At 44.0% G+C, this 25,247-nt stretch overlaps 1 protein-coding gene and 1 long non-coding RNA gene across 3 annotated transcripts in view; one reads left to right on the top strand and one right to left on the bottom strand.

Moving 5' to 3' along the window:
* The window catches only part of LOC111872833, a 535,959-nt gene that overhangs the window by 250,621 nt on the left and 260,091 nt on the right, over positions 1-25,247 (bottom strand). The gene's annotated exons all lie outside the window — the stretch shown is intronic.
* LOC111872832 (pyrokinin-1 receptor) overlaps positions 3,065-25,247 on the top strand; it is a 346,467-nt gene continuing 324,284 nt past the window's right edge. Inside the window, exon 1 of the mRNA XM_023867038.2 lies at positions 3,065-5,022. Coding sequence (XP_023722806.1) covers positions 4,047-5,022 — 976 coding nt within the window. The 5' untranslated portion in view covers positions 3,065-4,046. The remainder of the gene's footprint in view (positions 5,023-25,247) is intronic.

Genomic DNA, 25,247 nt, shown 5'->3' on the forward strand with positions numbered 1-25,247 from the left:
TCAATTTGATTTCTAAAATTGGCACTTTTTTAAAACTTCAATTCAAATCAAAATGTCTATAAATTTTCTGTTCTTTTTCTTTTTCCAATTTTTTTTTAATTAAAATTTTATCGGGGTACATGCCCTATGTCTATAGTGCTGCAGCGGCCGCTTCTTGTTTTATGGCTGTTCAGGTATTGTTCTGTGTAGGCTCTCTCTGTGTGTGTCGCTGCTTATCTTTAATACGTGTGTCAGGATGCTTAAATATAATATTGAAGACAACATTAAATGAACTTAGGAGCAGAACACAGCCAACCACGACCAAACATCAACATATCATACACAACTTAAAGCGGTAACAGCTGTATCGTTCATACAGCATTTCGGACCAAGACAATAAGCCAAAACTCAGTCACATTGACGGTGGAAAGCCCGGCACGACCAGCAGAGGAAATCTACACATAATTTTAATTTTATTTGAACTGAGGGGGAATAAACCACTAAGATTGTTTAAAATATGGTACTTCCATGGGTTAAATATTTTAATAACACTTTAACATATTTATATATTTTTAATATTTTAACCCTCTTCGTGAGTTTAAATACTTGTTTGATACATTCTTAAAGCAGTATGAAAACACAAACACCTAATCTTCCTATCTGAAGGTGATTAAGGAACGAGAAAGAAGCCCACCACTGTAACACGCAATGATAAGTACAATATAAGGATTCATATTTCCTTTTCAGCGGCTCTGCCAGTCCCTTCGGGGTCCTGGCCTCTTACTCAGTTCAGTAATCATTTTTTCCACAGACGGCGCGACCCCTCGGAAGAGTGATGAGCCTATCGCAAGGTCGCTACCTAAACATAGGACACACAAGCACAGAATAAACGCATACACACACCAAGCATCCATGCCTTGAGTGGGATTCGAACCCACGATCCCAGCGTCCGAGCGTGTGAGAACAGTTGATGCCTTAGACCGCGCGGTTACAGCGACCGGGATCAGCATCCAAATTGGAGGCATAATTCAGTAGTAAAAGGCTTGTTATGTATCGCCTGATGATGGCTCCATAAGCGGAAATGCTGCGTCGTTGTGCGAGAAATGTGAGCGAGGGGTTCGTACATCATTGTGTTTGAGGGGAAAGCAAAACTCATATACAGAGCTGTAAGGAGGCCGTGAGCGGCCTCCGTAATCTAGGGGTAACGTTCCCACTTCATGACTCAAGGTACGCGGGTTCAAACCCGGCGGAGGTCGTGGGATTTTTAAGGGCGGAAAAATTCAAGGAACAAGTCCTCCGGGAGGGACTTTAAGCCGTTGGTCCCGTGTCGTAGCTTTACGGCACGTAAAAGTACCTCATGCCCCTAGGAGGCCTCTGAGCTAAATTAGGCCAAAAAGTTTCCCGCCCAAATAGTTTCCAATGCCTCCGATAGATGGGGAAGTATTAGATACCACTGCCAGAGGAGGGACGACCTCTCTGAGAGAAAGGGACTAATTATTATATACCACTGCCAAGTATAGGGTAGAAACCTCGCTGGCAGAAAGGGACTGATAGCGAACACCAGTATCGATAGGGGATGGAGACGGTAGAAATTAAAAGGGGGACGTACAATACTCTATCAGTCGCGGTGCATGGGGAAACCCACCCCCTCAATACTGAATGACTGAATCACTGAAGGAGGCCGTGACGTAGCGCAATATAAGCGAATTCGGTTGTACTGGCCCAACATTGATTCTAATGGTGCGATACTGTGATGACGGTAATGCAGCTTTGCCTTCCACAGGAACAGGTATACAACTATGGCGTGTCACGAAGGTGGTTACGCAGGCATTTACTTAATTAATTAGAGCTACAGCATTTCAGCATGCTACGTTTAATGACGTATATGGCCATGATGTCTTGCGTGTGTTACTAGCGGACATTAATGATATCTCAGTCCAAAATTTGAGCCATACGTCCAGTGACATGGGTGGGAATGACAAATGTTGAAGGATTATGAGAAAAGGTAACGATCTCTTTTGAGTAATTATCACATTGACTAGAGGGACGCGCAGCATAACGCAACAGGCAGAACAACCCGCCTCTTCGTTTACACATGCGCATAGAAGGGACCAGATCGCCTCTGTGGTCTAGTGGTCAGAGTTCCTGGCTACAGATCCAGAGGTTCGATTCCTGGCGCTACCAGATTTTCTGAGAAGTAGTGGGTCTGGAACGGGATCCACTCAGCTTCGTGAGGATACGAGGTAACTGAAGAGCTACTGGAATGGAAAAGTAGCGGCTCCGGTCTAGAAAACCGATTTTAACGGCTGTGGGAATCTGTTGCGCTGACCACGAGGCACCCTCTATCCCCCAGAATTTGGCACTAACTTCACCGACAAGCGGCAGTCGCTCGGTCGGTTATAGTTCGCTTCCGAACTAAATGCCACGGAGTTTGTTTATAGAAGGAACCGCATAGTAACGACCAAAAACCACGATACGGAAACACGGCAGTTTCCTAATTTATAATTTAAAACACCTGATGATGACCCTATAGGTCGAAACATATATTGAATAACTTTTAATAACTTAAAATCTATGTAGCATGTAACAGTTTTAAAGTGAATAGTTTTTAGTAAGCTTTGTAGAAAGACGTGCTGCACGTGAGACTGTGAAACCATTTGATATTATCCCTGCATTTGCCATTAGGAAGGGAAGCAAAATAGATCTCTCCCGCCACGATCTTTAGATCATCCCAAATAAGACTGTCACGTGCAGACACTCCGTAACGTGGCTGTGAATTCGTATGCCTCTATTTAACACCTTCTATTAATTTAATAGATTACATGTCATCAAATGGTACAGTAATTTCGGGTTAGGAATGAAGTGATGTCTGTAATTAGGTACTCTCCCGACATACGCCTAGCTGTAGTGAGGGACATAATCGAAGTCTCGCTCGGCACAGCCGGCCTTCCGCCGAGATCTGAACCGGGGTCGAGTAATGTTACAAGTACAGGGAGCGCAAGCGCCCTATTTATATCACGGCATATACTCATATTAATCATCGTGAGCAAGCCTCTTGGGCCGTCCGCGGCGCAGACGCATCCAACAAGCGACGCGAAACCACTGCCGCACAACCTGCCGCGGAGAGAAGCCGCGAGCGACTGACGGTATTCTCTGGCGGCGCGAGGCACACGGGAGCCGTATCAGCGGGCGCGCAACTACTACCTGCGTACCAACCACAAGTCTGGCAGTTCTCTGTTGATCGTACCACGGGCGTGTTCCGTGTCCCATTCCAGTGGATTGAAATACTTCTTCAGGTCATCTCACTTCGTGTCTACAAGTGTGCAGAGGAGCAGGAACCTACAATTTCCTGCCTTCTGTTCAAGTCTACAGTGAATTGAAATCACTACTGCTCGTTATCATCTGAGTGCTGTTTGCAGAGGAGTGCAAGATATAAAAGCAACAACAGCTCACCCAGCGACTGTGAGGTGTCTGTTTTTACGCTGGCAAATTAATTACAAGGCAGTGTACGTATATATATGTGTGTAAAGTGTTGAACAACTAATCAGTGGCTACCTCGCTGTGTTATGTCATACACTGTTTGCGAACCTGATTCAGCAAAAATTTACCCAAGACAATATTCAATAGTATCAGAATTTAATACACAAAGTAAATACAAGTGTGATTAATATGGACCGAGAAAATGTAGCAATTAAGATTATACAACAGAGTTCCCCATACAAAACACAAACTACAAGCATGATTTTTGTAACACGTATGGTCAGCTATCTGAGAAGAATCACATCAGCGAATGGCAGGGAAACCGGTCGCGATTTAAAACAATTAAACAATGTGTGAAGGGCTGAAATTTCCTGTTGTTTTGAACACTGAAGTACAGTGACTGGTGAATATGGGAAAACGGGGTTAGGACTTCTGAACCATATGATATATAAGATAGGATTTTTTATACTGTCATCTGGAAGCTTATATCTATCGGGTGATCAGTACTACCGATCTGACAGTTCGACAGTGATCCGCTTTCCACAGGGCTATACTGATGTAGGGTTTATTCCTGTACCTACATTGCTATGGAGTCGCTGAATTCATTACCAGACACTTCGACTTCTCCTTCGCCATCTTCAGTGATGGGAATAGCAGTGAATGAAGAATATTCTTTCGGTGAAGATGCTGTGACAGATTTTTCCGACCTCTTGTCAACAAGTTCCCTGTCTGACAACCTTAGCCACACGACCACAATGACAATGGCCTCACTAAACCTTGGTCCTGTCAGGGACCCTCTGTATATTGTAATTCCCATCACTATTCTGTATTCAGTTATCTTCTTCACGGGAATAGTGGGCAATGTAGTTACATGCATTGTCATAGCCCGTAACAAACACATGCACACAGCTACCAACTACTATTTGTTCAGCCTCGCTGTGTCAGACCTTCTCCTGCTGGTTTCGGGCCTTCCTCAGGAGATGTACTGTATTTGGTCTCGGTACCCGTATGTATTCGGTGAAATATTCTGTGTGCTACGAGGTCTCGCTGCCGAAACGTCGGCTAATGCCACGGTCCTGACCATCACGGCGTTCACAGTGGAACGCTATGTAGCCATCTGTCATCCCTTCCTGTCCCACACCATGTCTAAACTGTCGCGCGCTGTGAAGCTCATCCTTGTAATATGGATTGTGGCCCTTGCATTCGCAGTTCCTCAAGCTATTCAGTTCGGCATCGTGATGGGGAGTACCCCAGAGTTTGTGATGTGCACGGTCAAGACTGTGATATTCGCCCACTCGTTCGAGATATCGACCTTTCTGTTCTTCGTTATGCCAATGACACTTATCACAGTGCTGTATGCTTTGATTGGACTTCGGCTCAGGCGGTCCAACATGATGAAGAAGGATGCCGGGTCATTCAGCTGCAAGCATTTCTGTAGCTCCATGACTACAACAGTTCTACAGCAGCCATCACAGCGCCACTTGGAATCCGGGAACAGCCGGAGATCGAACTGCTGTCGGCACCATCAGAATCAGTGTTCTCGCAGAGTACTCAAAATGCTCGGTAAGTAAGCTTACCAACTCCAGTGCTTGAAGTAGAATTCGGGCCATATATGTAACCAGGCACTTCAGAACCTATTATTTCACCTCATATATAAAAACGTAAAGATTAATTTGATTGGTTCATCCTGGCCCGTAACACTAGCAATAGAATATAATATTATTAACACCGTCCAGTGTGTTTGATAAATGTTGTGTTTTTTAATCTCTAATCTTTAACATGTTTCGGTCAAAGCTACTGCTACTACTGCTATTAGTAGTAGTAGTAGTAGTAGTAGCAGCAGCAGCAGTAGCGGTTTCTGTGTGTATTGCTAATGTCCTTCTGAAGAAGGTCGCTAGACCGAAACATGGAAAGGATAAGAGATTAAAGAAAACACAACATTTATCAAACACACTGCACGGCGTTAATGATTTACACGTAAATTTTAAAAAATGCATAACTGCAGGTCAACCTACGAGTTATTTTGAATGGGTGTGAAATTCAGTGTCTGATATTAAAAGAAAAACATAGGTTCTGAGAGTCTGAGGAAACATCGTAACGTAAAAGAAATTAAAAGAATGTTGGAGCGAACTTCACAAGTCTTTACCATATAACGCTATTACGAAGATTAAACCGCGAGGGATGAGAGGGGAGGCACAGGGAGAGATGAGAAATGCATAAAAAAATGTAAAAGAAAGAGTCAGTTAGAAGACCTAGGCGTAGATGTGACTATTGTATGAAAATTGACCTTAAAGACATTGTAGAGAGATTTTACTTGGCGCAGAAGGACAAATGTTGAGCTCTTGCGTGTTCTGTACCTTGCGAGAAATCTTCCGAAAATTCAGGCGTCTACTGGCTCCCCAAGGAAGACTCTGCAGCAGGAAGTTGTTCCTTGAAGTGACTAATGTGAGGCTCCCGTGCAGCCTACACAAGGTTGTCTCTTACATTCATATCTTGTCCCATTGTTCCTCGGTTGTCTGTCATGACGCACAACGAATTCACATTTCACTGGTCCTGATATGCTGACATAAATTATAATACATCATCCAAGCTTGGCCATTGTCCTCCTTTATGCCCACAGTCATCTCGAATTGTACAAAAAAATCGTAGAAAATTTTGGTTCGAATTGCTCTTGAAAATAAGAAAACTGAAATGAAAACGGAGAACAGGGAATAACTAAACTGGATATTAGAGATAAAAATTGTCCGGATGCGAAATGAAGTTACGCAGGATTACATCTTATGATCGGCTTTGGTTGGCCTAGTATTTTTTTATTGCTAATGGGGTGGGACTAAGTCCCTTGTACTGCAGCCACTTCTGGCCTATTGTACCAGCCCCAGATGATAGGTGAGGGTGATTGTGGAGCAATTGAGGGAATGAAGATTGGCAGGAGAAACAGAAGTACTTGGAGAAAACCTGCCCCAGCGCCACTTTGTCCACCACAAATTCCACTTGACCAGACCTGGGATCGAACCCGGGTCGCCGCGGTGGGATGCCAGCGACTAACCGCTTGAGCTATGGCGTGGCCTTCGGCCGCAGTAACTGAGTATTACGGTTCCATTACTAGAGTGGCCGATCACATTGGCGACGCGGTGTAAGGCATGAGGTTCCCTCCCTACTGGAACGCTGGGGTCATGGGTTGGAATCCCACTCAAGGCATGGATGTCTGAGTTTATGCTGTGTTTGTGTTGTCCTCTATAGGTGGCAAACTTGCGTCGGGCTGATCCCCTATCCAAGGAGTCCTACCAACTGTCTAAGATTAAGAAAGTGAAATGAAACGAAGCGTTTCACGGATGCCTGTGCTCCAAGTGAGAGCAACAGGAACAAAGATAAATGGTTAGATGAATAGGCAGATAGATAGACTACCAGAATTAGTCCCACCCACTTCATCTCCTCGAAATGATATATCCTTTTTTTTTTTAATTTTCAGAATGCGGTAATTAAACTCATTTTAACGGAAATACCGGAAGTGGAAGGTTAAGGGGAGCAGATGTTCCCCTCCATCATGACTCCCCCCCCCAAATTATGTTTCAGCAGAGGTCTGTGAAGCCTACGGGCTTAATATTCGCTCCAGAGTTTGTTCATCGTAATTAAAACACTTCCGATAACTTTGACGCACGCGTCGGAAGCAAGCAGAACGTGCAAAAGCAAAGAAGGGGCTTTGGGCCCACTTGTTCCCACTTCAACATTCACAAACTTCCATACTCCATCACCTTGCCAATGATTTAAACTTAAAGTTCACTCCAAACAGACTTGTCGACCTATTTGCTTATGTAATGTGCTTTGGTATTTAAAGGTACGCTCAACATATTATTGCTAGTGGGGTGGGACTAAGTCCCTTGTACTGTGGCCACTTCAGGCCTATTGTACCAGCCCCAGATGATAGGAGCAATTGGTGGAATGAAGATTGGCAGGGGAAACCGAAGTACTCGGAGAAAACCCGCCCTAGTGCCACTTCGTCCACCACAAATCCCACTTGACCAGACCCGGGATCGAACCCGGGCCGCCTCGTTGGGAAGCCAGCGACTAACAGCTTGAGCTATGGCGCGGCCTTGCGCTCAACATAAAATATACATTAGTTGCCTATCCAGTGTTTCTACTTCGCTATACTTCACGCATCATGTCAGACGGAAAATTCAACATATTTTACGCTAGGTTTGTAACACTGCTGCTTCATAACGGGAGGCCACGGGAGCGGCTATCGACCTGTAATCAGGCATCCCTAACTCAGGTTTCTAGAGTCGTTCTCTGCTCTCACAGAATGCTAAGATATTCTCTGAACATAATATGTCAGCTTCCTTCTTCCCAGTCAATCATAATTATTTTTCAATTCGATATTAAAAACGTTATACGTGTATTCTCTAACGTATTTACTATCATCCAAATTGAATGGAATGCGCAGTTGATTTTCTCAGGAGGAATCTGCGATGAAGTGCGGATTTTATTCGGAAATGTTTATTTCAAGAATTTATGAAACTTCATAGACCTGAATAAGATATGTTTTTCGTAGGAGACACGACGTTGCTAGAGAACAGCAGTGATAATTGAGAGGAATCAAGTTAAATAATAAAGCTATTTCTGTGCCTAACTAAGTATCGACTCCTGAAGGCGTATGGGGTGTCAAGGTACAGCTCCATGCATTTTTGATCTCGACAATATATTGCAGTAAGAGAATAGCTTCATTCCGCGGCATCTTGACAGATAGGTTCCTGGTACAATATAACAGCACGTTAGAAGGACCACAGAGCCAATTCGAACGCTATGTCCCTCGCAGGAATCGAACCCCGTATCCCCACTTGTTCATCCCGGATATCAGTCACTATACTGATTGAGCTTCATCGGCTGCGATTAATACTATATGAAATATAATTGTTTCATTTATATATATAAAACAAATTACAAGTTCTCACGGCGGTGGCTATGAACAGCATAGTCTTCTGAGCTCAGCTTGCTTAGCTTACAGTTCGACACTGACGGTGCAGGCGATATATTCCTCCGAAACATCGGGATGTCTCCGAACTGCACGGTGTCATGACCCAAAAGACCGCACTCTTCATATGCTACGTATGCTACGAATTCGAGGGTTAGTTTTTTTTTATTGCTAGTGGGGTGGGACTAAGTCCCTTGTACTGCGGCCACTTCTGGCCTATTGTACCTGCCCCAGATGATAGGTGAGGGTGATTGTGGAGCAATTGGTGGAATGAAGATTGGCAGGGGAAACCGAAGTACTCGGAGAAAACCTGCTCCAGCGCCAATTTGTCCATCACAAATCCCACTTGACCAGACCCGGGATGGAACCCGGGCCGCCGCGGTGGGAAGCCAGCGACTACCCGCTTGAGCTATGGCGCGGCCCAAGTGTTTAGCTTACTCCATTTAATGACTACGTGAAATGCAAAGGTTGCATGAATCTTCAAGTTTGCTGTGAAATAGACCTACAGAATGCGAAAGACAAGGAATACGGTGTTAGAGACATATTTCAAAACACTATCACAAAATCAGTGTAGAGAGGGACAGAGAGAAAACACAAAAAATTTATCACTTCAGCCGATTTCAAAGTCACGATCTGATTGTGAGCCTTTCCGCCTGCACAGATTAACAGACCCACGCGGCCACTTTGAAAGCTGAAATGGAAAGGACGCGCAAGGAAGCTGTCAGAGCCTATTATAAATTCTCAGTTAAATTAGTTCCGGTACCAAATGCCGATCACAGTGGCCGCGCAGTCTAAGGCATGAACTGTCTTCGATCGCTCGAAAGTTAGGATCGTGGGTTCGAATCTCACTCAGAGCATGGATGTCTGCGTTTATTCTGTGTTTGTGTAGGTAGCGGTGCTGAGCCCCCGTCCAGGGAGTCCTACCGATTGTGTATAGGATTAAGAAACTGAGAAAAGAGGCCAAAATCCAACAAAAGGACCGTAGAGCCATAAGCAGACAGACAAAATACGAAATAGCTCACTCAAGAGAGTGGGTGTCCGGACAGAGATCTACCTACCTACCTACCCACCCACCTACCGAACCACATACCTACCCACGCACCCACCTACTTACCTACCTACCTATCTATGGCCCTACAGCCCTTTGTTGGTCTTCGGCCGCCTTTTCAGTTTCATAATCTTATACACAGTCAATAGGACTCCTTGGACAGGGATCAGCCCGTCGCAAGGCCGCTACATACACACAAAACAACATAAATACAGAATAAACGCACACAGACATGCATGCCTTGAGTGAGATTCAAACCCACGAACCAAACGTTTGAACGAGCGAAGACAGTTCACGCTTTAGACCGCGCGGCCACTGTGATCGGCCCGGACAGAGATTCGAACCCCAAATACTAATTGTCGATGCTAGAAAATATACCCCTGATATTCGGCAATTAACAGTAATTCAAGGAAAGGAGAAGATGAACAATTAAGTTCAACTAAAGTTCAATTTCTGTCCCAGTTTCTCGAGTTTCTTGTTCATTACAGTGCAGAGATCTGTGGCCGCATGTTACCAATAGCAACGGCTCGCTGAACACTTTGTGGGACGGAGAGACGCGATTATCGCATGTCTGCGCGTGCGTGGGTTCCTGTTCTAATCTATACTTTTCTCTCGTTCAATATAAATCTGATATTCTTGAATGCCATATATACCTGATTAAAATATATTTTTTTATTTGTTAATTTATTATTGGAGGCGGAATAGCTCAGTCGGTACAGTGGCTGGCTACAGGCTGAACAATCGAAGAACTGGGGTTCGATTCCCCAGCTGGGCTAAGAGATTTTTCTCTTCTCCACTCTTTCCAGACCGGTTCTGGGGCACATCTAACTTCTTAATGGGTACGGTGGTTTCTTTCCTCGGGGTTAAAGCGACCGGGGCGTGAAGCTGACCACTCAATTCCATGTAGTGCGGACGTTAAGAATTCTTGAAGCTATACCGTCAGTCTCCGATATGTCCTCATTGAATGGTTCACTTTTACCTTGTTCACTTATTCTACGACCCTGTATCAAGTAGTAAGTTTGTGCAGTTTCTAATCAGATACAACAAATTAATTAGGAACAGCAAATTCAATGGGCTATGAAGGAAGTAGTCGTGTCCCATTCAAACATTACTACAACAATCGTCTGGGCGTACTCAGGAACGTAAATAAACCCTCATACAGTCCGCTGGTCACTGGCCAGGGTTCGAGAGAGGTACATTCGTTACGAAAATCAGATGACTGCAGACTGCAATGCAATTCCACGAAATCTAACAAACATTTTCTCAACCATCGAATATCAGACAGTGGGGCTACAAAGAAGGATGCGATGGCATCGGCATGCAGCACGCATGAGATGACTGCCTAGTCAAGAAATTATCAGTATTTTCTGGTACCCAGAAGTTGATCACATGTTCACATAAGACCGCACCTTCCCACTATTCTGAGCGTTTTGTGTATACGTTGGAAGATATTATTAAAATAGGTCTTTGGAAACAAGGATGCGGACAGGACTCACTTAGCTCAGGACAGGTTTGAGTGGAGAGCTTTATGATCGCGATAATTACCACTGAGGTTCCGCGTAGGAGGGAAATTCCAGTTTTCGAGAAAGACCTTGTATAATGAAGTTGTTCTGTCTCACGCATTAAGGTTACAGCACGTGTTTTTTTTTTCAAATGTGGGAGCTGACCTTTTTAGAAAACCTGTAGTTTAAGAGTACTATCTTCTGGGACATAACGCCTTATAGTCTGCTGAAATTCAACTGATAATTCGGAGGAACATATCGACTCCATTTTCAGGGTTGAATAAGCCGATCAAGATACCAGCGTGAAAACAGATGGTAATCTTGCTCGGCTTATTCTACCCTGATGACGGATGCGATATATTCCTTCGAAACGTCTGTTCAATTTCAACGGACTGCATGGCATTATATCCCTTAATAACCACCTTCCACGAACCTGCACACGGTTGTGCAGTCGAGCTTCTGCTGTTTCCGTAGCTGCACTCGCTCTTTGCAGGCTAAAGTTGGTAAGAATCACAATTTCTCAGCTTTCGCAATGAACGGACCCAGAAACTCGGTAGTGTATTCCTTGAGCAGACGATATTTATTCACTTGTCGCCTCTGACACAAAATCTCATCCAATACAAAGTCTGAACACGGATCCGATTCAAACTTTCTCTACGGTTTGTTTTAAAATTGTCTCTTGCCGTGAAACTTGCCAGCCGAAACCGCGTCGGTATCAGCAGTTCAGCTTGCTACAATTTATCTTATCCTTTTACGGTTTTAATATGTTGCAGGCCTATAATTTGTTTTCATTTCTATCATTACTGGGGGGTGTGTACGTATATGACATACTAGTATACAATAAGATTTCATATTCTTCGAAGAATTCTATCTTCTTGGATACAAAGCTGTGTAGTTCGTCGAAAGTCAGCCGTGCGTTTCGGAGGAGCGTGTCACTTCCATCTTTATGGTTGAAGACTAAACCAAGCAAGAAGTCAGGGTGGAAATAGATGAAAAGCAACTTGATTGGCCTATTCTTCGACCCTGAAGATGAAAGCGACATGATCTCCGAAACGTCGGTTGACTTTCAACGGACTACATGGCGTTACATCCTAGAACACAGAACTGTTCATAACCACCGCTGTGAGAACCCCAAACCCTTCTCTTCGTTTACGCATAGACTGTTTCTCCTTTCGTTGTTGAAATTCCTGCCCTCTCAGGCCTCTTGGTTCAATTACTCCAGCAATGCTAAATGAAGATTGCAAATAACATGCATCCATTTATAACTTGCTTTAACCCTCGTAGTAAGGAAAACTACATGAACACACGTCCACTTCGTGCCTCTGGGGGGAGGGTTTGAATTCTCCGGTCTAATCCCGAGAGTGTTGGCCTTGATTGTGAATTATGGCCGCAATTTCCGCAGCAGAAGAACAGACTTTCTTTAATTTCAATTACATTTAAATCCGTCTTCTTTATTGTCTTGAAATCCTGCTTGAGCCATTATTTATAAAATTCCATAAGCAGTCGCCACTGATGTGGAGCGCTCTATAGTCCCAAAGAACTCAACACTATAGACTTTCGTCTATCTGTGGCCACTGATGTGGAGCACTCTATATTCCCAAAGAACTCAACACTATAGACTTTCGTCTATCTGTGGCCACTGATGTGGAGCACTCTATATTCCCAAAGAACTCAACACTATAGACGTTCGTCTTTAGGGCATAACTGCAGGAGGTGATTTCCTAGGTCTTTGTGATCAAAATTTCATATAAACATATGTCCGATTTTGGTCGGTTACGGAGTTATGACCGTTTTTTTTCATTCCCGTACACGCCCTCGTGTGAACCGCGTCTATTATCTGGCGGGTCGCTATTTTTAGCCAGCTACAGACAGATCGTTCTCGTTATCTCGACACTTGAGAGGTGCCTAAGGCGTGGTGGGTTGGTATGTCCGGCCACGGCTAGTATGGCGGCTACTGGTGTTCAGAACAGTTCTCATCTCGGTGCGTCTGTTACGTTCACGATGCCATTTACATTTTCATTTGAGGAGTATGCAGATATGATTTATGTGTACGGGTTTTGTGACGGTAACTCAGTTCTTGCCGTAGCTGAATATCAGCAACGGTTTCCGAATCGTAGAATACCGAACCGGAGAGTGTTTACTGGAGTTTACCAGGCATTGCGAGATACCGGTAGACGTCCCGGCGTTCGTATTGCAGCCGAGCGTGGTGTTAATGAAGGCGTCAGTGAATAAGGCATTGTTCGTATGGTAAGAGTACGCGAAGAATTGCCAGCCAGGTCTCCAGACTTAAGCCCGCTGGATTATTGTGTGTGGGGATGGATGAAAGAACTGGTTTACAATGTGAAGGTGGCAACGCGAGATGCTTTGCTCGGTCGCATTCTGGACGCCGCTGACCACATAAGAAACAGCCAACTGAAGCTGCTACGTGCTACCCGCGCGGTTCACAACCGAGCGGCAGCCTTTGTTGCGGCCGGCGGTGGCATTTCGAAAATCAGCTTTAAGACCAATCAATTCGAATAAAAGGTAATTTCACGAAGTTAACTTTACAGTCATACTTTAAATGTATCATGTATTATGCTGGTTTATTATTTTGTTCCGTTTATTGTCAGTAATCGTGACCTTCTATTATGAGTTTAAAACGGTCATAACTCCGTAACCGTCCAAAATCGGACACATGTTTATATGAACTTTTTTGATCACAAAGTCCTAGGAAATCACCTCCTGCAGTTATGCCCTAAAGTCGTGAAACACCCTGTATGTGGCCACTGATGTGGAGCACTCTATATTCCCAAAGACTCAACACTACAGACTTTCGTCTACATGTGTTTACAACATTATTGTCACACAAATTGAAAGTACGACATTAAAATTATTATTCAGCAATCTACGTCTGCCGGTCACGGTAGCCGAGCGGTCTAAGGCACGCACTGTCTTCGCTCGCTCGGGAGCCGGGATCGTGGGTTCGGATCTGTTTCCTGTGAGGTACGAATTGAATTCTTATATATTATTCTTAATACACTGCCGGTCAAGTTAGCCGAGCGGTCTAAGGCATGGACTGTCTTCGCTCGCTCGGGAGCCGAGATCGTGGGTTCGAATCCCACTCAGAGCATGGATGTTTGGTGTGTGTATGCGTTTAATCTGTGTTTGTGTTGTCCTGTGTTTAGGTAGAGGACTTGCGACGAGCTGATCACCCGTCCAAGGAGTCCTACCGTCTGTAAAATGATCATGAAACTGAGAAATCAGCCCTACGCTCCAAAGTTGGAGCAAAAAGGGAAAAAAATCTTCGTTTACGCATCATCGCCATGTTGTTTTTAATATTCCTACAACCTAAATCAAACTTTTGGAGATTTATGGTTCTCCTTCAATTAATAAGAGCTATGCATTCGCGAATCACACACGTCTACCCTCACACACGATTATAGCATTCTGCACAGGATGAAGACACCGTTGTGTCATTATCATTAACCCTAAATGCCGAGTTTTACTGTCCTTCAACGGCGTATACATTGTAATACAAAGCCGCAGACCCCTTAATGCAAACCTCGCCTTCTCGTGAAGTATCCGTTAACACAAATGAGTCATGGAGTCATGGATACTTGGGGGGGGAGGGGGCGAAGTCAAGAACCCACTGCATAACATTAAAACGGTTATGACGGTTGCGGAGGAAATGCCGCTACCAAATTTAATCAAGTTTGGAGTTAATCTTGCCACAGTAAAATCCGTCGAGAATTTATATTGTGTTCCTAAGTGTGACTTCGCTAGCACAGGAATATTCACAATATATGAGGTAATTTATTTGCCACGTAAGGGCAGTATGTTTATGTTCGAGGGAGACGTTCTCTCCTCCAAGGCTTTTGAGCTCTATCCTGCCATCGCCAGCGAAGAAAGGAATTTTATGCCAGGAAGCCGTAAAAGAATAAATCTCGCGAATCAACTGCAAAGGCGTATATTTAAACTACCTCCTCCTCCCCCCACTTTTTTTTGTAAGAGAACGTAGATTTATGGCGCAATGTCCGATTTTGAATACGTTTATGTGTTTTTTTTTTACCCTCCCACTTAATAGCTGTTGAGTCAACGAATCAATTTTTATGAAACCCAGCATAAACGTCGCGAAACTGAAGGCCATCTAAGTTCTTATTTTAGTTTCCCTGCTATAAAGATGACGCCACGTTAGTCATGCTTGTTGCTCATGTGTGGGCAAGGCTAGTACCCCTTGGTCTCGGAAGCTTCGTCGATAATAGGTTTGGGAAAATGTACTTAGTTTGCGAAATATAACATTCCTAGCAACATGTTGAGCGTGTGAAAATTACATATTTAGCGTACTTCTTGACTGAACCACTGAAAACGTAAGTACTTATGTAGCTAGATCAAAAACGAAGCCGTAAACTTCCGGTGATAAGAAAACGGACAGAAAAACAATGTGAAACTTTCAGTTTACATCTGACAAATATAAAATGCCAGGACATCTACACCAAGAAGCAGGCAAACCATTCCGTGGGAATGATGTCATACCGAGCCTCCGTTACTGATCGCCCCAGAATATTTCAATAAAACGCAATACGAGCTTTATTCTTATTCACACTAATAAAGTAACAGCAACAAGCCGACAGACTGTCTCTCTGTCTTTCTGACTGACTGGTTTCATGGAAAAAAGAACCCTTCTCAAGATGCCAAATTACTCAGCTGGTCAAGAACATTCCCACCCTACAGGGAACCCGACATTTCATTGCCATGGTCCAGCTACCTCCTCATAAGTGAATTTATTTAACATAATGTTCGCATCCAAATCTGCACCCAGGTCTCCCAAACGCCTTCTTCTCTTCCGACTTTCAAACAGCTCCTACATTAAATTAATCTCACATCGACACTTGTCGAATATTTAAGAACCGAACCTTATTTCAAAATCATATATAATATATATGTGTATATATGTACATACTGACCGCCACTGTGGTCTAGTGGTCAAAGTTCCTGGCTACAGATCCAGAGGTCCGGGTTCGATTCCCGGCGCTATCCAGTTGGACTCCACCCTCCACTAAGCGAATTTAAAAAAAAAAAAGCTCTATCCTATGAAGACATGCGGGAAGTGGAGTTACAGCTCCACTGGATGAAGGTGAATGGCCACCTCTACGCCCTTGTCTCTTTATCTCCGGCGATTGGTTTCCCCTGCCAATCTTCATTCCACCAATTGCTTCACAATCACCCTCACCTATCACCTGGGGCTGGTACAATAGGCCAGAAGTGGCTGCAGTACAAGGGACTTATATGTACATATGTATGTGCCATTCAGAGTGGCATGAACTGTCTTCGCTCCCTCGAACGCTGGGATCATGGGTTCGAATTCCACCCAAGGCGTGGATATTTGTGTGTGCGCTGTCCTGTGTGCAGGTAGCGGCCTTGCGACGGGCTTATCACTCGTCCAAGGGGTCCTACTGTCTCTGTAAAAATGATTACGAAACTGAAGAAGAGGCCTGGGCCCAACAAAGGGCTGTGGAGCCTTTGAGGAATGAATGATTGAATGAACATAAGTATGTACACACACAAACATACATACATACATACATATGAGAGTGTGTATATATTTTGTTCTGTAGGGAATGTAAACAACGTTGTTTACATTCCCTACAGAACGGACAATACTTTGTAAGATGAGGCACCGACTNTATGTACATATGTATGTGCCATTCACAGTGGCCGCTCGGTCTGAGGCATGAACTGTCTTCGCTCCCTCGAACACTGGGATGGTGGGTTCGAATCTTACCCAAGGCATGGATATTTGTGTGTGCGTTGTCCTGTGTGTAGGTAGCGACCTTGCGACAGACTGATCCCCCGTGCAAGGAGTCCTACCGTCTGTGTAAAAAAGATTACGAAACTGAAGAAGAGGCCACGCCCAACGAAGTGCTGTAGAGCCTTTGAGGAATGAATGATTGAATGAATGAACATAAGTATGTACACATACATACATACATACATACATAAATATGAGTGTGTATATATTTTGTTCTGTAGGGAATGTAAACAACGTTGTTTACATTCCCTACAGAACGGACAATACTTTGCAAGATGAGGCACCGACTAAATAATTAACATTAATATTACTACATCTATATCACGAGCCTCCAATACATTTTTATATATACACAAAACAGAATATTCCAATTTGTCCTTGGGAACGCAACAAAATTACAAAAACCAACGACTGACTCGATGATGTAAAACATCAAACGAAAAATTTTATTCTTGTTTTACACTATAACGTTTGTTTTATATAATCTAATTTACTGCATTTTTACTTCAAGTATTTTATATAATTAATAATATTGTATCCAGTTTTACTAGTACTGCGGTTCAGTGGTGCATATATGTTAACCATGTATTTGCCTGATGATGGTTATTAATAGCTGAAACATGTAGCAGAGCCAAACTTTTCACTGACCTTGACATTAATTGTGTTCTGACGGTTTTAATAAAGAAGTTGAATAACGACTTTGTATAATTATCTCGAAAGTCTGTAAAATTACGGAAAAGTGTATACACGTACCATATCGGACATTTGCTTCATGTTTCTCTAGGGCTTTTGTTCGAAACACATTTCGTTCTGGTATACTTTTAAGGAGTTAGAATCGGTGTGCGCGCAGAAGCGCATACAGGTTTTCGCACAAAGTATGCCTTACTTTGTCAGAGTTTAACCGATTCTGGAATATGCCAAGAGAAATTAGTAAAGCTCCCCAACGTCAAAATTTACGACTGACGAATGGAGGGCTGCGGAGGCTCCTAATAATGTTACGTATGTAATTTATTTTTGCTATATTTTCTCTGTTAATATTGAAGCTGACCGGTCACGGTAGTCGAGCGGTCTAAGGCATGTACTGTCTTCGCTCGCTTGGAAACCGGGATCGTGGGTTCGAATCCCACTCAGGGCATGGATGTTTAGTTTGTATGTGTGCGTTTTTCTGTGTTTGTGTACAGGTAGAGGCCTTGCGACGAGCTGATCACCCGCCCAAGGAGTCCTACCGAATCTAGAAAAACCGAAGTGAACGGAGAAGTTCATGGAGGTAGGCCTAGGCCCACTGGGGCTGTAGTGCCAAGGAAAAAAATATTGAAGCTGTGTATCGAAGAAAGAAACGTCGGGGTTTCTGTGCATGCGGATATGCAACAGTGGAGGGGGCGACTGTGGGAGACTGTGCGTACTCTGGAATGAAGTATGGATTTTAACTCGTGTTTGTTTAAAATCGTCATAATTAGCGGGTGGTGTGAAGAATGGGCAACAGCTGCTTCTTATGGTTCACTGTTTTGGAAGCCTCGCTTGGTATAACCATCGTAGAAGAACGAAGTTCACAGTCGCAGTGTTACATGTGATTTCTTTACTAGTTCTGTGATTTATTTTCATTGGTTGCATCCTCTTGCGTGTCTCAGACAATATATAACATGTAGGAACTCTGCTATGTCAACACAACAAATATTTCAGTATTACATTTAGACCTTTATTTACTGCGACATGTTTCGGTCATGCATGAATATCATCAGGCAGGAAAACGTATTTTTTTCCCCCTTGGCACTACAGCCCCAGTGGATCTAGGCCTACCTCCATGAACTTCTCCGTTCACTTCGGTTTTTCTAGTTCTTACACATTTGGTAGGACTCCTTGGGCGGGTGATCAGCTCGTCGCAAGGCCTCTACCTGTACACAAACACAGAAAAACTCACTCACACACACACACAAACTAAACATACGTGTCCTGAGTGGGATTCGAACCCACGATCCCAGTTCCCAAGCGAGCGAAGACAGTACATGCCTTAGACCGCTCGGCTACCGTGACCGGCCATCTAAATGTAATACTGAAATATTTGTTGTGTTGATGATAGCGTAGTTCCTACATATTATATATTGTCTAATTCTGTGATGTTGACTAATGTTTACGAAGCGATGTACCTATTCGATCCTACCGAGACACATTTGCCATTGTCTAACCTGTCCGATCTCGAACTCTACATAGATCCTAATTAATACCGCTTCCTTGTTTGAGATTTGCGTTGCATGACTACTGATTTCTGTCGGTATGCCTACTTAACCCAAGGTCTTATAGTCACTTATTCATGATAGCAGCAGTAAATGATAAATGGGTTAGGTATTTGCACAGTTCTTCAGACATTGCTTAGCCCATTAGGTTCCTTGATTGGCACTGTCATACTTATTTCTGTGCGCTGCAAACCGTAATCGTCTTCATCCGATATTTATTCTAGCACCGTCGCCATTAGCACACCTGCTGCGTACGTGAGAGGTCCCAGGGTGAAACCTCAACTCGGCGTGTCCTGGCTGAGACTCCCCGCGGTTCCCCACAGCACCCCCCCTTACTGACAAATGCAGGGATAGTACCTAAAATTACATTACGGCTGATTTCTCCCACAGTCTTTCCAATTTATTATTTCCTAATCATCCTAATAAGCCCTATTAGACATAACACAGTCTAAGCAAGTGAAAACGTCGCTTAATGAACCACGAAGAAATACTGTAGCATCCTCCATCTTTGAAAACATCGCTGTTACACAAATAACGTTCAAACAGTCATCTCCCCACTGAAAAAAGAACACCCCATATACATCATCCCCCCCCCACGCGGTAGCGTAGTTGGTTGAGCCATTATGCTACAAGCAGGAAGGTCGCGGGTTCAAGTCCCGATGAGGTCATTGGATTTCTCAACTGACATAATCCTTCCAGGCGCACTATGGACCTGCGGTCGACTCAGCCTCTAACAGAAATCAGTACCAGGAATGTTCTTGGGGATAAAGGGCGGCCGGCATATAAGGCTGACAATCTTACCGCCATCTGTGAGCCAATTGTCAAGAAAATGTGGGAACCTCAAAATCTCACAACCCTATGGGCCTCCACGGCCTGTTGCAGAGATACCTTTACTTTAAATATCCATCACAGAAAGCAGATGATTAATGACGCTCATGGAAATACATAATGTTTATTCTGAGAAACAGTCAGAAAAATATAAACATTCCGTGATTGAAATTTCTAGTTACTCAGCGTTAAAGATAGTAGTACTGGTATACATAGTTACCGCCAACCTTTGAGGGATTATGCATCTTTCACATAAACCCACAGCCGTGATACTCTGCAAAGCAACGGCCTTACGACATTCACCATGTGAGCTCGAGGTTCGGCACGTAAGCCTATTGAGTGCCTTCTTTCACCACCTTGCTCAACACGACAATGAAGCTCTGTCAACACTCGAGAAAAGAAAACATGTAAGGGGCAGGGGGAGGGGTGTCACGCAACTTACAAACCCCTCCAAATATCAAGGGGTGACGTACATCTCCACGGTATGCTGCTACGCACAGGAGCCTATCCATCTGTCCCAAAACTAATATTGGAGACACTGATTTCTTTGCAGCTAAGTATGTACGTATGCCTCTGGTAAAGGTAAAGTCGACCCTGTGCTTAATTAATTAAACGGCCGCGCCGTAGCTCAAGCGGTTAGTCGCTGGCTTCCCACCGCGGCGGCCCAGGTTCGATCCCGGGTCTGGTCAAGTGGGATTTGTGGCGGACAAAGTGGCCCTAGGGCGGGTTTTCTCCGAGTATTTCGGTTTCCCCTGCCAATCTTCATTCCACCAAATTGTCCATCATCATAATCACGCGTGGCAGGCTACAATAGGGCAATCAGTGGCCGCCGTGCCGAGTGGACCAAGTTGGACTCCACTCCCCACTAAAGAGTAAGTAAAGCTATCCCTGTAACAGGCCATGAAGGTCCACAGGGTTGTGACACGTTGAGGGTCCCACGTTATCTAGACAATCGGCTCAAAGATGGCGGTAAGGTTGTCAGCCTTACGCGCCGGCCGCGCTTTACTCCCCAGGAAAATTATTTATTTAATTCCTTTTACTCATTTCCGTTAGAGGCTGAGTGAACCCCAGGGCCATAGTGCGGCCGGAAGGATTAGGTCAACTGAAAAATTCCAGTGACCTCATTGGTATTTGAACCCGCGACCTTCCGACTTGTAGCATAGTGTCTTACCCACTGCGCTACCGCGTGCCCCTCCACACCCACTAAGCGAATTAAAAAAAAATAATCAATTAAACACCAGGTCATGAATACCATCCTTGTACTCGGCACTAGATGGAGGTGTGGGGTCAGCTTCACGCCCCTGCCACTTTATCTCTAGGGAAAAAACCCATATCCACTGGACAAGAGGCTGGATGGGCCCACAGCCGAGCTTCACACTGCAGAGAAGAGAAAAATCTCCCCTCGCTAGGAATCGAAACTCGGAAGTCCACCCCGTAGCCTGTCGCTGTACTGACTGAGTTATCACGGCTTCGCCATGCTTTGGAGTCCTTCAGATCTCTGTAAAGTCTGACTTTAAACAATAACAATTATTCATAACGCATATATTCCTTTGGCATATATTTCCAGATCAAGAAGTTTATTAAATTGATATTATTTTTTTATTCTATTTTTGTGACGAATTTATTACTGAAGCATAGATTTTACGTACGATAAATCTGTCAGATACAGCCTTAAAATTCTGCCTAGTCGCCACGTTTGTAGCTGCTGTCTTACAACCAATATTTCACACGTAATAGACGGGTATGTTTATGACATACTTCGATATTAAATTTCGTACGTGGCAACGGTTCATTGTTATCTCCATCAAACCAACCAACAAAGACAATATTAACGTGACAGCCGTGTAATCTTGATTTTCCTTGGCACTACAGCCCCATTGGGCCTAGGCCTACCTCCATGAACTTCTCCGTTCACTTCGGTTTTTCTACATCTTACACATTGGGTAGGACTCCTTGGGCGGGTGATCAGCTCGTCGCAAGGCCTCTACCTGTACACAAACACACAAAAATGCACACTCACAAACTAAACATCCATGCCTTGAGTGCGATTCGAACACACGATCCCGGTTTACAAGCGAGCGAAGACAGTACATGCCTTAGACTGCTCGGCTTGATGATCTTTTACAATGCCTTAATTCAGCGCTCGCAAGTTCACTTAACCGCCATGTTGTTATTACTAAACGTAGGAAGTTAAAAGGCACGGAGTTTGGGTGGCCGCCAGTGGCATAACAAAATTCGTGGAAATCAGTTAACCGACTGAAACTTTGAAACACGGACACATAAACACATACAGATCTGATAAGAACACTCACTTTCCTTAACAAAGTGAAGTAATTACAGATATGAATACCGCGGAGTACGGAGCCACGAGACGAAAGCAACTAACATCATGCAATGTAGGCGTAGGGCCGTGAATTTTGTCATGATGATAGAAGTGCTAGAGATCTCTCTACTCCACAGTGTCCAGAGCGGCTCTGGGGCCCACCCAGCATCATATAGGACAAGTGGGCTCTTTCCCCGGGGGTAAAGCGGCCAGGGCGTGAAGCTCACCACTCACCTCCATCTAGTGCCGAGGCCAAGAATGGTGGAGCTACATCTCCACTCCCCAATGTGTATTCATGGTGCTGTGCTTAATTAATTACGCCCAGGGGCAACTTTCCTTTTACCTTACACATTCTACAAACGTTTTGTGTTCAGTGAAGCTGAAGAAATACGGCGGTTGCGCGAATAACGGTAACTCACAAAATATTATAAATTTAAAATAATCTGTTGTGATAAGTGCAGACGATAATATATAAGAAATAAACTTGATTATAAATTTACTCGAAATTTGTAGAGCGACATGCATTTTAAAGACCCAAAGTAGTAAAACGAGTTGTACTGAACTATGCAGCTTCTTGTCTGAACCCTGTAACACTAAAATAGATAGGATACTGCAGCAGCCAATCATTGTAACGTTTAACTTGCCTAAATCATTCCATTTTATAATTTAAACATCTACGACTTCAAATTACTCCTGAAGTTGCCGCAAGATGACATAACGCACGGAGTACGGTCCCGTGTATTTCATTTTATTTCTTAATTTCTTAAACAACAGATATTTATTTCATTATTCGAGCGAGGTACATATGATTCCTGCTTGAGTGTGCAAATATACGGATAAATATAATTTAAGATTTGAGGTTTTCACGGCGGTGGCGCCGTGTACATATTGTGTTAACCCACGTGTAGGAGGAACGCTCGCTGATTTTCTTTTTTATTCTACCCTGAAGATGGAGGCGATACGTTCTTTCGAAATGTCTGTGAACACAATATCTATACGGTGCCACATACCAGAAGACTGTTTTCTTCGAATATAATTTACTTTAAAATAGGAAAGGTATTGTTTTGTGCCATAGATTATGTAAAATTTTCATCTGGCTCTAGTATAGATTTGGGGGCACGTGGTAGCGTAGTTAGTTATTTAGAGAGGGTGAGTTTCCCCATGCACAGCGACCAGTTTGATCTATTGTGCTTCCCTCTATGATATTCTACCAGTCTCTATACCCTACCGATACTGGTGCTTACCATCAGTCCCGCCCAGCCATCGAGACCGGCTCTACTAGCTGAGAGGTATCTATAATGCTTCCCCCATCTATCAGAGGCGTTAGAGACTACTGTTGGGCGGGAAATGTCCTTGAATTTTGCTCGGTGACCTCCTTAGGAGATATGAGGTTCTTTTACGTGCCGTAAAGCTACGACACGGGACCCACGGCTTAAAGTCCCTCCCGGAGGACTTGTTCCCTGAATTTTTCCGCCCTTAAAAATTCCACGACCTCCGCCGAGTTTGAACCCGCGTACTACGTGTCATGAGGTGGGAACGTTACCCCTAGACTACGGAGGCCGCTTGGTAGCGTAGTTAGTTGAGGCACTATGCTACAAGCCGGAAGACCGCAGGTTCTACTCCTGATGATGTGGAGTTTTTTAAATTGACCTAATCCTTCCAGCCATACTATGGCCCTGGGGTCGACTCAGCCTCTAACAAAAACGAGTACCAGGAATCCTCCTGGGGGGGTTAAGAGCGGCCGCCGCGTAAGGCTGATAACCTCACCGCTATCTATGAGTCGATTGTTTAGATAATGTGGAAGCCCCGACGTCTCACAACCCTATGGGCCTTCACGGCCTGTTACAGAGATAGCTTTACCTTTCTTTAGTACAGATTTAACTGAGGTATTCCAGTTGGTCCTCTGTTGTTCATATTATAACATCCTGCAATCAATTGGCGAGGTGAGAGCGGATGCATAATAAGGAAAAAACTTACTAATATTTATCTCAAAAAGGTTCCTAATATAAGGAATTAGTCTCCTCATTATATTTCGCAACATATAATTTTCTCGAAGTAATTAAATAAACTGTTCATTCTATACCACATAAGGCATGCCTATGATACATTTTCGTATTAGTGTCAACTTCCAAATACTCGAAAAAATGTGAAGTTGTATAACCGTATCGGTTTTCTGCTGCCGTAATGTTATTCGACATAATATGAAAGTATGACCTTAACGAAAGTTACATACGGAGCCGGGATAGCTCAGTCGGTATAGCGACTGGCTACGGGCTGGACGACCGAGGGGTCGGAGTTCGAGCTCCAGTAGGGTCAAGAATTTTCAGTAACGCGTAATTTATAAGAATAAATAACAATCCAGTTTTTAATTGCAGATAAAGAACAGAAACGTTATTTTCTTTATTGTCCATCACTCCTGGGAAGTCTGGAATATTCCGGATTCACCCAGTGAATTCACAGCCCGCAGTTCCAGAAATAGGTCTGTAGTAATGCGACTGTAACTTACGTATTTTCCAAAATGAAGTCGCTCATGAGCCAGAAAATCCCGACTTTTACTCATAAAAGGTAAGGGTAAAGCTATCCCTGTAACAGGCCGTGGAGGCCCATAGGGTTGTGAGACGTTGAGGCTCCAACATTTTCTAGACAATCGGCTCATAGATGGCGACAAGGTTGTCAGCCTTACGCTCCGGCCGCCCTTACTCCCAAGAATATTCGTGGTACTCATTTCTGTTAGAGGCTGAGTCGACCCCAGGGCCATAGTGCGGCTGGAAGGATTAGGTTAATTGAAAAAATCCAGTGACCTCATCGGGAATCGAACCCGCGACATTCAGGTTTGTAGGATAGTGCCTCAACCAACTGTGCTACCGCGTGCCCCCAACTTTTACTCATATAGGGGCCAAATCCGTCGGAGCTCTTCGCTCACTTTGTAACAAACTGCTTTATCAGGCGGGCCGGCGTAGCAGTAACGTGTTATGTTCGTACAGAGGTACGTATTCAGCTCGAATTTCGACCGAGCCACTAATTAGGCTGACTGAGGGGGTTTCGTGATTTTACTGAGTCCCTTCATGTATACTTCGAAATATTACCCGGGATACGTCA

The sequence above is a fragment of the Cryptotermes secundus genome, unplaced genomic scaffold, assembly GCF_002891405.2.
Source record: "Cryptotermes secundus unplaced genomic scaffold, Csec_1.0 scaffold79, whole genome shotgun sequence".
In the NCBI taxonomy this organism is placed as follows: Eukaryota; Metazoa; Arthropoda; class Insecta; order Blattodea; family Kalotermitidae; genus Cryptotermes; species Cryptotermes secundus.